The sequence below is a fragment of the Lycium barbarum genome, chromosome 2, assembly GCF_019175385.1.
Source record: "Lycium barbarum isolate Lr01 chromosome 2, ASM1917538v2, whole genome shotgun sequence".
Lineage (NCBI taxonomy): Eukaryota > Viridiplantae > Streptophyta > Magnoliopsida > Solanales > Solanaceae > Lycium > Lycium barbarum.
The window spans coordinates 694,228-710,435 of record NC_083338.1 but is presented as its reverse complement, the minus strand read 5'-3'; the positions used below and the strand labels follow the sequence as shown (position 1 = coordinate 710,435).

General features: G+C 33.1%; 1 protein-coding gene across 13 annotated transcripts; it reads right to left on the bottom strand.

Annotated features, from left to right (window-relative positions):
• Positions 1–5,037: 5,037 nt before the first annotated feature.
• On the bottom strand, positions 5,038–14,270 carry LOC132625105 (receptor-like protein 9DC1). 13 transcript variants are annotated; one of them, XR_009576654.1, is made up of 7 exons: positions 11,559–13,922; positions 9,140–9,381; positions 8,921–9,037; positions 7,636–8,083; positions 6,806–6,877; positions 6,543–6,715; positions 5,076–6,465 (listed from the first exon to the last, which is right to left on the bottom strand). XR_009576654.1 is itself a non-coding variant. In XM_060339936.1 (2 exons), the coding sequence occupies exon 1, from the start codon at positions 13,666–13,668 to the stop codon at positions 11,566–11,568; it is 2,103 nt and encodes a 700-aa protein (XP_060195919.1). In that variant the 5' UTR covers positions 13,669–13,922; the 3' UTR covers positions 9,460–10,156; positions 11,559–11,565. The 13 variants fall into 13 exon arrangements, 1 of the variants encoding a protein (XP_060195919.1); XR_009576660.1 differs by having other exon boundaries at positions 7,636–7,950; XR_009576662.1 differs by lacking the exon at positions 11,559–13,922 and adding an exon at positions 14,023–14,270 and having other exon boundaries at positions 5,038–6,465; positions 7,636–9,037; positions 9,140–9,367.
• Positions 14,271–16,208: the final 1,938 nt, after the last annotated feature.

Sequence of the window (16,208 nt, the reverse complement as noted above, 5' to 3'; positions counted from 1 at the left end):
TCCAAAAGGAAATCAGGCCACACGTAGTTCCACCCATACAACAAAACACTGAAATATTTTGAAAAAATGGCCGAACCCGATGTGGGCTTACTTATGATCGGTAAACTAAGAGATGGCTCAGATGAAATGGTTGCATTGATCAAACTTTTCTTCATTTTAGAACGAGTCTTTTGGTTAACCAGGTGATTAGTGATGAGTCAGAGTTTGATTTCTTGGCTTTAGATCGTGTGAAATATGGATACTCCGTCAGTTCCCCTTCAGCACAAGTCAACCTTTTTAATTTTGAAAATAAGTTTAAAAGAAAAAAGATAAAATAAGAAAAAAGAAAACGAGTCAGTATACGGTAAGGACATAATATTGCATAAATACATTATTGCACATAATAAATCGCGTTCTATAATGCAAGAGACCTTTTTATACCAGAGGTAGGCCTAACGAACATTTGAAGGACAAACATGTCTTTTATGTTTCATTCCATAACTCTTCCTAAAACTAAATTTGCAAGAATAAAAATTATTACATGCCAATAATACATCTCAAAATCAACCTAAGATATCTAATACTTCAACTTCACTAATTTCCTTTGGTTATCTTCAACCTCCGGCATTAATTTAATGCTCCACGGCAACCTGCAACAAAATGTCAGTTTCCTTGAAATATTTATCTATAGAGTATTAGATCCACATATTCCACATATTTGTCCTTCAAATAATGCACATAAATAGTGAATAGTGTCACTTAGAGTCATAGACTCATTTGGACATTTGGTAAGGTTGGCTAATGAACTTAATACACCAAGGGTATTAAGCCTCCTAGGTTTAAAATGATGCATGTCCTTACAAGGTTTTGTTTTTCGCTCTACCTAGGTAGACTAAGAGTGGTTTTCCTATGACACAAGGCTCCCCCAAGCGGACAACTTGGGAGTGAAAAGTCCGTGGCCGTCGACTGCACCGCCGATCGACTAAATCCACAAGATCGATCCAACTAAAGGGTAATTTAGTAGTGCACGGGCGCAAACTGCGAAGCCGCTTTAAGTGTGTGAATATGTGTGAGTTTTCCAGGAGTGGAAGAAATATGAGCGGAATGCCAATTTAAGGAAAGCAATAACATACATATTACATAGAAAATTTACATAAGGAATAAAATAAAAACAACCAAAAGCATATAAGGAAAAAGCAATAATAAAGGCAAAAAAAGAAAACAAACAAAATATCCAACAAATTAACTATTAACCTAAGTTGTTATGGTTAAGAACCTAAAGTCCCCAGCAGAGTCGCCAAGCTGTCACACCCCATTTTAACCGGAGTCAAAATTAGGGGTATGACGTATTGGTGATTCCTATTTGTTTAATTTAAGGAGTCGCCACCTAATTAATTTAACGGTGAATTAGGACACCTAGAGGTTAACTAAGGCAAAGTTAAAACTGAACCTCAATTAATAGTCTGCTTAACCAGTGTGATTCTAAGTAAGGGCTCTATATTATCCTAAAGGGAAGGGGTTAGGCATCCTTTAGAATCCGTTAACTTACGGTTATCCGACCAACTTAGGTTAATTAATTAAATTAAATGCGTATATAATATTTGAGAAAATAATTTTGTAAATTATTACTAAGGTTTAAAAAGGATAAAAATATAGTAATGCTATTTAAAATAATGCTTAGAGATATTACTAAGGCTTTAAATGAGAAATATTAGCTAGAATAAGACTGATAGAAAATATGATAATTTATATAGAAAGGAAATTTCAAATGCCGCTTAGCAAAAGAAGATTTGAAATGCTAAATAACACTTAAAGATATGTTGATATGATTTTAAATGCTAATACTATTTCAAAATATAAAAAAATAAATAAAACTTGTAAGAGATAATTTGCATATGAGTAATAGTTTTAATATAAGACTTCGCAAATTTGAACTTTGAATAAGATAATGTGATATGTTTAATTAAATGCATGATTGATTCGAACTTGAAGAGTTATTTATGAATATACTTAGTTTATATTTACGTATTAGTGACGTTTGGAAACGTTTATGATGAAAGTATGATTCCTTTTACTTAAAATATATAGTCATGTCATTTTGCCAATCAATCATTCTCAAATGAAAAATATTAGACATTTAGCATGAAAAAGAAGAGAAATAAACTAATGGGATGAATTGTTAGTCTTTCTTAAACTAAATTACCCATTACTAAACTAAGCCCACTAATACACTAAAGTTCAGCTAATTTAAGAAAATAGAGCGGGATAAAGGATTAGTTACATAACACAAGTTAAATGCACAAAATAAAATAAAAGAGGTAAAAAAAATATTGAATGGGCCAGCCCATTTGGGAACTGCTGGACCTATTTGCTGTTGTACGGGCCAAGGCCCAAATATTTTTGTTTTCTTTGCTGCGGATAGGCCTGATGGGAAAATGACTCGAGAATATTATGTTGGGCTTTTAGCCCAACCCCGAATGTGGGAAAGGAGACGAATCCCTTGGACTCGTAGGCGGAGTTCATGCAAAAAATGAAAGTAAAAGATTAGTATACAATCAATAAGGTTAAACAAAAGAAATACAAACTGAAAACAGCCCAGTAGACAATATATACTAGGTATATTTAAGCATACTTATATACATACTTCGAATGAAGTATGCTCGCAACAATGCACAAATTTAAACACTGTATTGGCAATGGACTGTATTAGGGATCTGCCAACACATGTTTCGCCCCCATGAAGATGCACATAATATGGACTAAGTATATTCACTATATCCAACCATACAGCAGTCACGCAGACAAAAATATGCTAAGGCAAAGATTATGCCCAACAGCCGTAGCGAACAGAAGCTCACAATTTCATGTAGGAGGCACACAACAACAGTCAAGTATACATTAGATGTATCAGCTCTTTTAGTTCTCAGATGGGCTCAAATCAATTTAAATGAAAGGAAGCATAGCACAATTGCCTTAAGACTCTCAAACGTATTACTGTTTTTTTTTTTACGGCTAATTCATGCAAGGTCACCTTTATTCATTAGAGTCCCAAAGCTCACATGATAATGCGCTAACGACAAAGATCAGAACCAAGGAAACATATTAGCATTCAAATATAGTTTGGGAGGAAGAAAGTGTTATGCTTCAATAAACAACTGCTGTAAACTTGAGTAGTTAAACTACTTAGCAAGAAACCAAGGTTAACTCATATTCAGACCAACATTTCCATGAAAACAAGGAAATCCTTTAAGCTCTTTGCTTATGCTCCAGAGATATTATTCATTCTTATACAAATAGCACACCATCAAATCATACAGAGCTCTTCATAAGAAAATTAAACCCCATGCCCTATATGGATTAATCTAATTAAATTAAAGCCATCTGAATAGACAGGGAGTTCTTTGAGAAGGAAAAGATAATGGAAAGATCCATAGAAGAACTGATTGAAAGCATAATAAAAAATGGCTAAACATGATAAGATTACATCAACATAGTGTAGAAGGAAACCTAGACAAAAGACATGATTTTATCTTTGAGGTACTTCCTTAATCCTTCCTGAATTCAATCAAAAATGTTGGGATATACCGAATTTGAAAATAAAATAAAAATGCATCCAACCGATATCCAAGACAGAGTTGAAAGGAAAATGCAACATTGGAAATGAGTTCCTATTTTAACATGGATAGGTAATTCCAGTAAAAAGGAAGTAATCTGATTCAAAAATTACAAAAAAACACACAAATCACTGTCATGGATATTTACTATAAAACAAATCATATCTCACTGTAGACAAGCTTTTATCTTTTCCATATTCAGTGTAGAAGAAGTGATGGAACCTCATAACCGTTCTAATCAGGGAGAAAACACAACAATACACTCTTATCCATACAGTACCTAGAGGACACAATTGAAAGAGAATGAAGAAAAGAGTGTTCAGTTAAGAAGTAATTAAATCTAGTGACTGATTAAGGTTTTTTTTAAAAAAGGAACAATTGCTTAAAGTCTTAATCATGTTCATGTTAGCATGTGGCTTATTAATTAACACCTTTGTTTCAAATAACCAAGGAGGCAATAAACTTAATGAAAACATATATTCCCGTTGAGAAAGTACTTCAAATTTATCCAGTTAATTTAAATTTTAATGGGAAATCTATAAAACAAGAGAGTATATTATTCCACAGTTACCTATCAAAATGCACATTTTCATTACTAAATACCGAAATGATAAAAATTGTGAATTATAATAATATTGGTAACATAATAATAATAATAATAATAATAATAATAATAATAATAATAATAAATAATAATAATAATAATAATAATGGCTAGTAACTGTAATAGAATAATGAAACGTCGGTATTGATAAGAGGCTAGTAATTATAGTAAAATAATATATATTATTTTTTTATTATTATTTTTCCAAAATATTAGAAGCGCAAATAGGTATTTCGGAGGAGAGGCGGGACAAAATTGGGTGTCAACAAGTACTTTCCCCTTCCATTACACAGACACACACACACACAATAAGAGAGAGATGACAATTTCTACTTTGCTTTCTGTTCACAATCTAGAATCACTTTATTTTTTTTTCTCCAACTTCTTCTCTCCTCAGGATATATACAGGTAAGCATGTCACCTGGTGTTTGTTAGCAAATTCAAAGTTTTAACAAAAGAATGAGAGTATTCCAATGAAAATATCAAGCTCAATTCAAATGTTTATTAAAATAGTAAAAGTTATGACTAGGTCAAAAAAATCAGAATTTAGGATAAACAAAGGGAGAATAGATTTGTGCTCAATTGCTGTGTTATTATTAATTTAATGTCATATTTTGAAAGCTGGAAAACTAAATAGATCATGAAGCACTTCAATGTTTGTTAATTACTTTTCCAGATTCAGATTTCCGCAAATTTGGAACTGCAGTGGGATGCCTCCTCAATGTTATGTTTGTAGGGCGTACGAGTAGTGGTTTACAGCAAATTGCTATTTTATTAGCTGCACCTGCTTGCAAACACAATACTATAGAACCTAAGAATTCAACCAAACAACTATAACAGTACTAATAAAAATGAAGCTATTTTTTTTTCGCCTTAAAGATTTGAAGAAGCAAAATCATTACCGTACTAATAAAAATGAATTCAACCAAAACAAATAGAATCAAATATACCGAAGAGAGTGAAACAAAGCTCTAACCATCAATTTGGTGGTTTGATCGAAGAGGAAGTGAAGTGAAATTTTTGAAAGACCTAACACTATTCCCAATACCCTTTTTAGTTATTTTTAACTTCCCAACTACTGCTGTCGGGATAATAAAGTATTTTTCTATATATACTAGTATTTTTTTTTTTTGATAATGATAGCAGATATACACTAGTATTTTTACCCGCGCAATGCGCTGTTGATTTCAAAAGAAATTAGTCGTCAAAATTATTATCTTATTCGTCTGAGCATATTAATCTAATTATTTTAATAAAATTGGAAATAGAAATTTGTTCCTAGCCAACGTATCTCATAACTAAAAGAGTTACAAACAGCAGATGGTCAGAATTTATCCATGTTTACACCAAACTAATAAATTAGTTGGCACCTATTTATATACATTGTTATCACTAATCATTAACTAGTTACCTATTTTCCGTTTAATTTATAACTTAACACAGTAAATTAGTATAATTTAGTGTAAATACTGGATATGAATAATTTTTTACCATTATAGGCAACCTTAATATCTACACTCAGTTATCAATCACTGTAGTAAGTTACTTCAACAACTGATTTCTTTCTTTAGGTTATAATTTTTAATTCTATTTTTAGAGTATATTAAACCATAATATTTTAACAAAATATTTAAAACTTATTTTGTTTAGAGGAAATAAATATATCATCCAGTGCTACAATATTGAAGTGGCTGCACGAAGTGCAGTTCTAGATGACATTAGTACCTTTATAATAAGTGATATTCTTATATTAAAATATTTGATATTGTTGTAAACTTATTAGGGTAGAATATATTTCAAGGGAAAAGGGTCAAATATACCCCTCTACTTTGTTTTATTAGTTAAATATACCCTTTGTTAGTGAACGTTAACAAAAATACCCCTGCTGCCTTCAAACTTCACACTTATGCCCCTATTTGGATGGAAATTCCCAAATCCTCTCAAATTACCCAATTTCAAAAAAAATTACCACTTTTTTTGTTGACCCGCCCCGCCCGACCTGCCTATCATCACCATTAAGCTTTAGCTTCATCTTCTTCCATGGATAAAAAACAGAAAAAAACAAGAACACACCCAAATAATAAAATCCCAAAACTCACCTCAAATTTAATCTTTAAATCCAACTCCAAATCTTGGTGCAGCCAGTACTTGATATACACATTAGTTTTACTAAGCACTAAATTTTTCCATTAGCATACCATGATAGTTATGGTCAAGAAACCAGATACTTGGAGATAATTGGATCCCTGTCATCCTCCTCAAAGGGCACTGCATGCAACAGCGGAAGATATTAGGTAAAATCGCAAAGGTATAACAGATCCATATTTGGGCTGCAACCAACTCACTCTTCATTTAGTTAGAAGGAAAACATGGAAGATGGTAATGTGTTACAGCCAGATGAACCCAAATCAAGAAATAGCACTGTTTCACAGTTACAATGTCATTCAATTAAAGTTGGCCTTAACATACTGGTTCAATTTACTTCAATTTCTTCAACAGCCAAGTGTACTTCAATAACCTATAAAATTAGGACATGTATAGAGAATATATGAGCAAATATGCATCAATATTATGAAAAAAAGAGCTAAAAAAAATCTTATAAGTTTACCAAGTTAAAGTCGACCTTAACATACTATTTTACTTCAATTTCTTCACGAGCCAAATATTGCACTTCAATAACCTATAACATTAGGACATGTGTAGAAAATGCATAAACAGATATGTATCAATATTTTGGATAAAGAGCTAGCTACTAAAGAATCTGAAAAGTATAGACTTCTTGTTAAATCCAATGAAATGGTTCACCAAGAATGTAAGACCTATACCATAACCATTTAGCATTAGTGAGGAGGTCCTTAATGATAACATGTCCGAGGAATACTGGTCATAATCTCCCAACATATCCTTTTATTAACATTCAGAGTCTAATTTGGGCACTGAAGCAACCTATTTCCAAATCCCCTAAATTATTTCTGCTACCGATCATGTTGTCCTCATATTACATGCTGATACTAATATTCACAAATAAAGAATAAATAAAAGCAAAGACTACATGAATGACAACACCATGAAGGGGGTTAAAGTAGTTTGGAAAAGAAACAAAAGCTTCATGCCTAAATTTTTATACTTGTATCAAACAGTGTGTGTATCCAATTTGATCAAATGCTTGAACTCTAAGATACTCATACAAAGCCTGATAATGTCTTCAGTGACAAAGGTCAGATAGAACCAAGCATATCGAAAACAATATGAAACTAAGAAATGACGAAAGCGAGAAAGCGAGAAAGTCTACTTATCCATCAATAAAAATGTTCAACAACAAAAGCATACTAATAGTATCTTAACAGTAAAAACATAATCCGTCAATTCTTCAATACTATGAACATTACCATTTCATCAAAATTTGATTCAATCTTAACAAAACGAAACCAAAATTACCATCCTTCGCTTAGAACCTAAGCTTAGTGAAGAACCAGCTATTTTTGCCATTCTTGAACCTCTCCTCAAGCCTACCCTTAGTCTCCTTACAGCAGTAAACTTCTTATCACGTGCCCAAAGAACATCAACATCCACCAAATCCTTCAGATCCACATCCAGTGTGTAACGTGTCGGCATGATGTGAGTGTAATTCACCAGCTTAATGAACGCATTAACACGTCACTTCAAAAGCAAATATGACGGAACAGAAACTCACTCTTTTTATCCTAAGGGATTAGAAGGATCCAGAGGTCTATGCACTTGTTCTTAAAGTTCCTAAAATACAAAGACATAATTCACATTCATTATTCTTTCCTCCATGGGTGTCAGAAATCAAGCCTCAGGCCAAGAAGTTGAAGCAACATTAAGCAAACCATAGTTCTTGACAATCGGAGTTTATCATCTTCTTCTGCAATAACAACTTTTTCCTCATCAATATCCTTTGATTTTCTGATCATAATCATTTGATACATGTGAATTCAAATTAACATCTTAATCATGGCGAGAAAAAGTAATGACAAAACAAAGAAGAACGGCTAGTTGCAAATCTTGAATAGTACTTAGAAGATACTCACACTACGGAGCATATACAATCTTTAATTGTTGTATGGAGTTACAGTTTGACATGAAAAATGACGTTTAGCGAGTTTCAATGGACTAACACATTCTTTGAATTTTAAAAACCACGAGGAATATTTCTACGGTTCAACATATTGCTCGTCTAAATGACTTGTCCAATTGTCTTACTCAGTCTCTAATTCCCGAAGATATTACTCAAGCTCTTACTTTTCAGACAAACCCCTTCTCTATTGTAGTTTAAATTTCAGGCAGCGAGATGCAACCAATAGTTGGAAGACGACTATTTCACGAAAGATCAAGAACAGATAGGTAACCTTCTTTTTTTTTTTTTGGGAGAGAAAGATAGGTAAAACAATTATAGCTGGGAAAAATGAATTGAAGGAAACTCTATTCACACTGCATGGAGCTTGGTAATAGTAAATGCAACTTCACTTGGTTCTTCCATTAGGTTTAAATTCTAAATTAGTCTCTACCTATTGGGTTGCGTTGACGCTGCAACCCATTAAAACCACCGCCCATGGTAACTCTGTCACAATTTTCCTTGTAAACATACACAGCCTCAGGTTTTAAATACGTTTTATTATCAGACTTTCACAATAATGAAATTCTCTAGGAGCATAAAGTAAAAGGATAAATTCTAGTCTGGATGATAGGCATAAAATTGAACCTGCCTCCTATATGTATCCAAGTTCATATCCACAATTCTTGGTGTTAATAGGAAGAGTAATTTCCTCCATTCTTCTTTAGTATAAATCCTATATAGATCTGCGTATTCGTCACAATACTGCCAAAGAAAATTAGTAATACACAACATTTAGTAGGTGTCCTGGCCAGTAGCTTAAATGCTCAATTCATTTTTGACAATTGGTTTCCGATGAAAATTTACCTTGTCTTTTCATTCTGTAGCACCAATAGAGAAGAACGATACTGTTCACTCCTCCCTCAACTTGGTTTCTCACCCGGACGATCAATATAAAACCACAGTTTTCCACCCTGTCAGTTCGCAACACTCACATAAAGCATTTGACCATCACTTCATTCCTTTTGTACTTCACTGGCACCGTTTGTGCTTAAATTCCAGAAACTTCAGTCACCTCTGTTCTCGTCATTGTCGCTGCAAATTATCACCTAAAAAAATAAGCTTTGCTTTAACCATTTTGAAATTGTGAAATTCACCATAGAATCAGCATCTACGAATAATTGGCAGATCCAGCATGGAAGCAATGTATAGGTGCCACTTATACCAGCTTCGTCTAGTTAGTACCTTGAAACACAGATATGATACATAAACTTAAAATCTAGCATGAATTTTACCTTTATGGCTTGAATTTACTCATGAAGAGGTTAATCTTACGATAGTTAAAAATCTCGATCTGATTCTTTTCCCACTGGACTTCTTCTTGAACAATCTCACAACCAATGATCAACAGCTTGAATGCCATATACATTTCACGTGGATTTATCAAGTTCTTCAAATATTTGAGTGTGTGGTAATTTTTCATCAGAAGATGTGATTGCAACTGTAAGTTTTTGTTTTTAGAAGCCATGGGTCATGGGTTAGGGATAAAGTTAGTTACATATTTTCTGGTCAAACTCATCTAAACGTGGTTGACTGCTTATTAACCTCTACTCCCTTTCATGTTTTCCGCGCTGAAATTTCTGTTTACCTCTTCAAATGGTTGTTAATTAGATAATATAGGCATATTGCATTCAATTAATTTCAAAAAATGTTGTATAGTAGGTGAAAGTCATGATAAGAACAACTGTTGTCTGGCATCGTATCTGAGAGTAAGATGATCCTCTCCACCAACGACAGATTTAAGATATACAAAACTGGTCCAAAGACTTTCGTCCATGGCTCAGCTTGTCCAAATTTTGGGTCATAGTGAGCACTGACAAATATCTGTAAATGAAATTTTGAGAGACAAATAAGAATCAAAGAAGAAAAAGAAAGGAGTGCCTTGTGAGAAGGTTTAAGTTATATGTATGAAACTACACATAAATTTTACTGCATTAGCTCATAAGAGTCTTACTTTAACACCAAACTGCTAAGAACCTCCTGCGGCGACCAAATTGAAAATTACTAAAATCACTAATCAATTACTCAAAGAAATTCAAGATGATGCCATTATTTTTCTTGTCAAACAAATAATACTGGCACTAAAACAGCTACTGGGCAACAACTGTTGGAAGAAAAAAAGTGAGGAAGAAAGGCTAATTTGCAAAACTTGGAATGTTAAGAGAATCTGATCATTTAATACACATCTCCTAATCCAATCCTTCAAGTTAAAAGATATCCAGCTATATTATATTCATAATCCAGCCAAAATTGAAATAGACAAATAAAAAGGTTACCTTCCTTTCAACCAATTTTGAAGTCTAGAAAATTACAAACTTCTGTAAAAGAAGACAAGCTTTAAAAAAACAAAGATCCATAAATTGGCACTGTCATGAACCTCAACATAAATCAGAGCAAAACATTCCTGAAATTGCATTTTAAATTAGAATAGAAGACATAAAATCGTTACAAAGACAGCACCACCAAGTGTGCGGACCACATAGAAGGCAAAACCATCATGAACAGGCAGTAGTAGAGTTCAATTAAAGACCAACATTTTATCCACACAAGAGCGGCTGTTGATCTTTTTAACCGCTGCTAAGCATGCTCTAAATTAGAATAGAAGACATAAATTTGCTTTTTACAAAAACCTTAACTTGTGATGTGTAATCTGACGCGGCTGAAGATTTTGGGCCATCAGTTATGGGCCTTTGTTGGGTCATAAACAATGAAATCAGTTAATAGAGATTTATTAGTCCTAAGTTACTTTCTTGATTGCCTTAAGATTTTGGGTTAAATGCTCATATCTAGAAGTAATATGCTTGAACCAAAGCAATCTTTATTGCATCGAGTTAACACCATAAGGATATTTAAGCCAATTAATCCCATCTTCAAGGACAAACTTAATAGGTAAGGGTTTGCCTTGCTATTGAAATTAATTAATGTAATTAAGAAAAAGATAAGATAACTTCATAAATTCATTAACTGAACTTTACAGTCGAATCCAATTAGCTAACTAATAGGCCGCATAGGTAACAAACTTATTCATAGGGTAACAAATACTTCATGAAACATCACAAACTAGGAAAGTAATAGCTTTTATTTGCATCACCAACAACGTATTAGACTTGAATCTTGCAATTTTCAAAGATGAAGAAATAACGTTTAGAGCTTTAAGGATGAAGGAGATAGCAAATACATCAATATATAAAAATAATCACCTGAAAGATAAAGATCAAGTTAATACCTAGATGTTACACACTAATATCTTTTCTTGTGTTTTTCATTCTAGCAATACTTTTGTGTTCCAATTCTTCAACCATCCTCGAAAACCATGCTGGACTTTGGGTTGCCAGCATTATGTATATTACAGAGAGTACAAAAATTAGACCACATCCATAACCCATGAGAAACGCCTGCCAACTGATTATTGCTGAATCTCCTTCCTCTCCTTGATCCACTGAAGTTGTCGCTTGTGGTACCCCATCATCAACGCCACAATCTTTTGAGAGCGGAAATCCACGTAAACCATCATTTCCTTGGTATGAACTGTTCTCAAATGTAGCAAATTGGTTTCCTTTAGGGATGCATCCAACAAGATGATTGTGAGAGAGATTTAACACTGCAAGTGATGTGAGAGACGCAAGCTGTTGGGGAATTTCTCCTCCAATTTTGTTGAATGAGAGATCCAATGATTCAAGTACAGATAAATGTTGCAGTGATGTTGGTATAACACCTTCCAAGCCATTATGAGATAAGTTCAACGTACGAAGCCCACTGAGATCTCCAATAATGCTTGGAATATGACCTTCAAATCTATTCTTTGAGAGATCGATAACTATGTTTGAGGTCAAAACTCGAACAAATTCACGATACGATCCCTTTGTTGTAATCATCAAAGAACAATCATAGTAACGATTTCTATCTCCTACATATCTTGGGGTTCCGTTTTTCTCATCAATTAATTTCATAGCTTCAAAATTCTCAAAAAGGTTCACGGGTAAATTCCCATGAAATCCATTGGAAAAGAGATCTATGATTCGAAGTTGAGCAAATAATTTTTCATTCCTTGAAGCTTGAATGGTGCCATGCAACTTATTTGATCTCAACCTCAGAATCTGCAAATAAGGTAGGGCTCCCAACCAATTTGGAAATGTGTCATTTAACTCATTGTTCCCTAAATCAAGAACTTCCAAAGATTTGCAATTGATCAAAGATGGTGGGACTTTTCCCTGTAACTTATTCGCCTCCAATTTAATGATGTTGAGTTGGTTTCCAATTCTAAAAGTTGTATTAATTGTCCCACTTAGACTATTGTTGCTTAAATCCAAAACCGAAAGCTCACTCATCTCACCCAAGCATTGGGGGATTGATCCCTCCAAATTATTACTTCCCAGATCTAGAATTGCTATGCTGGTGAGATTCCATATAGGTTTAGGAAAGGTCCCTGAGAGATTTGAAGACCTCATGACCAACATTTTTAGTGAAGTTAGATAGCTAAATGATTCAGGTATCCTACCGGTAAAATTCACGCCGCTAAGAATTAAACATATGAGAGATGCACTGCTATTCCATTTGGTTGTGGGAAACCTAACAGTGAGCTGGGGATTGTATGATAAATGAAGAGATTCCAAGTTGGAAAGGTGGAAAACTCGTTCGGGCAATATACCAAATAACTGTGTGTTTGGAAGCCATAGATTTGTTAAAAAAGAAGAGAAATTTAGAGGAATGGTGGAAGAGATGTTCACATTTTGAAGGTCAAGCACTCTTAATTGGGTCAAGTTCTTAAGAAGCAGTTCAAAATTGTGAGGTCCTAATCTAAGATCATAATTAGAATAGAGACGAAGAACCCGCAATTTTGAAAGATGAGAGATTTCAGAAGGGATTTGACCAGAAAAACCTGAATCCGACAACTGAAGATGTGTCAAACTAGAAAACTCACCAAATTTAGGTGAAATGAGCGACCCAGAAAAATTATTAAAAGACAAATCAAGCTTTTTCAGATTGGCGAGTTGGAAGAGGCTATTGTTAGAATCAAACTTGCCTTGAAGTTGGCTGCAACTGAGGTCAAGCTCAATCACTTGTCCAGTCGTCTCCTCACAATAAACTCCATCCCAGGAGCAACAATCTGTGCTCTTGTTCCATGATAGTGTTTTCGGATATGAATTAATCATTTGGCGGCTTGTATATTCGAAACAACCATAAGAAGCATTAAGATTTATGATAAACATGAGCTTGAATTGAAGAAGAGCAAGGGCTTGATCATTGGGGCATAAATGAGGTAAGGATGAAGAGGAAACAAGTTGACAGAGAAAGCCTATATATAGCAGAAACAATGCAAGTTTTTGATAACCCATTTCTGCACTAAAATTATAAAAATTAAGTTGGTAGAGAAGAAATCAAGAATTTTTTGCTGAGTTCCTCTATTCAATAATATTGAGTTATATATAGCAGAAAGTAAAGAAAAATTTACTTCTGTAGCTTTGGAATACTCAATTCCAAGAAGGTCACCCAGTCATTTTCAGTAAAATTTAGACTTATTCCATGAACACTATTATTTCAAAACCAAACAAAAAAAAAGGAGACTATTATTTCAAAACCAAACAAATGTCTCAACAACCGACCAGGTAGGAGCTACAAGCATATCTCTAAACAAAGAAAATTGTATGGAGAATTGAAACAAAGAAAAATAAAGAGAAGAGAGAACGTACTGTACATAGCAGTAAATTTTCGGATATGGGTCAAGCTTTGATCAAGGTAACTTTATCTTTTTCATCTTGATTGTACTCTCAAATCACCTTACTACTTGTTGATTAATGGGTTTTTCATCTTTTGCTTTTTTGAGCTGGGTTAAGCTTTTGGTTTCCTGCTTAGGGTTAATTTCCAACTTCTTACAGGTGTTTTAACTTTCTTTTCATTTAATTAATTGCACGGTTTGCCCTTCAAATAGGCTGAAGTTTGATTTTTGTCCTTCAAATGGGTTGATTTTAAATTTTTTGGGAATAGGTGCAATTATACTCCTCAACTAATAGATATATCCCTCGTTAAAAAAAGTAATACATGTATGCTCTTGCCGTAACAAAAATAGTACAAATATACCCTCGACCACTGATTGATACCGGTTATATGTTGCTGTCAATTTCAAATGTTTGCTTTTGACAAATGATGAGATGAGAGACCTAATTTTTCCTTTATTTCCTTTTCCACATCTTCTCTCCTCGTATATTTTCTCTTTTTAGACAATCAACATATTAGAATTTAAAGTTTATGGTTCCTACATACTATATAATAATAATTAGGTTTACAATACAATATTTAGTGAATTTTCTTAATATCTATAGAGTCTTGACAAAATTTATTCAGCATTAACATAAATCCACCCCTAAGCTAATGGAGTTATTAGTTTCGAATGTTAGAAATAGAAGTATTGAATGGAGTTAGGGGTATACATGGACCAGGTTGGTTCGGATATTTTAAACACTAAACTAAATCAATTGCGTTGGGTTTTTAAATTTATACACCAAATCAAACTAATAAAATTCGGGGTTTTCAACCTCAGATTTTCTCGGGTTATTTGGGTTTTTTTCGCGAATAGTCTTGATACAAAACGTATAACTTTTACTTCAAATATTCTTTAGTCCTAGTAAGATACAACTAAGTAATAACACAAATTGTGAGAAGAGTGATAACATTGTATTAAAATACTCAATAAAGATAATAAAATCGGTTAAAATAAATATTGCTAAATAAGCCATAAAGAAAATGACCATAATCTAAAAATACTAAGTCATGCTAAAATAAATACGGCTAATAAAAATTAATTACATGACAAGAAAAAAAAACTTAAATTATGTATTTTCATTCTCTAAACCAATTATGCACAACTAAAGAATAGATATCCAATATTATTGTCATTCTTAGTGGTAAATTGAATTTCTTTTGTTAGTATTAGTATTGAGTTGGTTTTGGGTTGGACTTCATATGAGGTACTAACATCCATAGGATTAAAAATTATTCACATTCAAAATTCTAAGTTCAGGCTTGAATAATATGATAATAGATAAAAAACTATGAAAAAATTAAGAAATATTTATAAATTACATTACAAATAAATATTTTTATGTATAAACATTTTAAAAATTGAATACATATAATGTCGGGTTAGTTTGATTCGGTTTGACTTTTTTTGACTAAAACCAAATCAAACCAATTACCGTCTGTTTTTTTTTTTCAACACCAAACCAAGTCAAACCAAATCACTTGTTGGGTTTTTTTTCTCAATTTGACTCGGTTTATCGATTTGGTATGGTTTATCGATTTACTTTGTACACCCCTAAACGGAGTTATCAGTAACGCATTAAGCCTCATTTTAAAGTTGAGATAAGTTGTACCATTAGGATATGTACTGGAAGATGAAAGTTCAAAGCATTGAATAGGCTGCACTAAATGAGAGTTATAACGTGGGAAGTTCAGTTTTTGTAAAGAAAAAAAAAATTATAAAAATAGTTTTATGTCAAGGGGGAAATGGTCATTCAATAGTTGAGGGGCATTTTAGTATTTCAACTTTGCACTTTGGATCTTCCCACTTTTGGTATAACATGATGAGGTATATATAACGCAAAGCGAAGAAAATCTACTACTGTTGCTTTGCAGTAGTAACTTCCAGAAAACTCAGTCAGTCATTAATTTATGTCAAAATGTAGAGTTGTCAATTTCGTATGCACATTCTCTTGTGGGCACTAATAAAGCAATTGAACGAAGACATAATAAGCTTCTTTGAATTACATACATATGAGTGTTATCAACAAATCGCGTGAAAAACGAAATTTCTCAACTGGTCCAAGAGGAATTATTGCCTAAGTTTTGTTAAGTTGGAAGATTATAAGTTCACAAAGAT

Bases quoted from the DNA above. Each gene is read 5' to 3' on its own strand.
- LOC132625105 (XM_060339936.1), bottom strand. From the start codon at position 13,668: ATGGGTTATCAAAAACTTGCATTGTTTCTGCTATATATAGGCTTTCTC.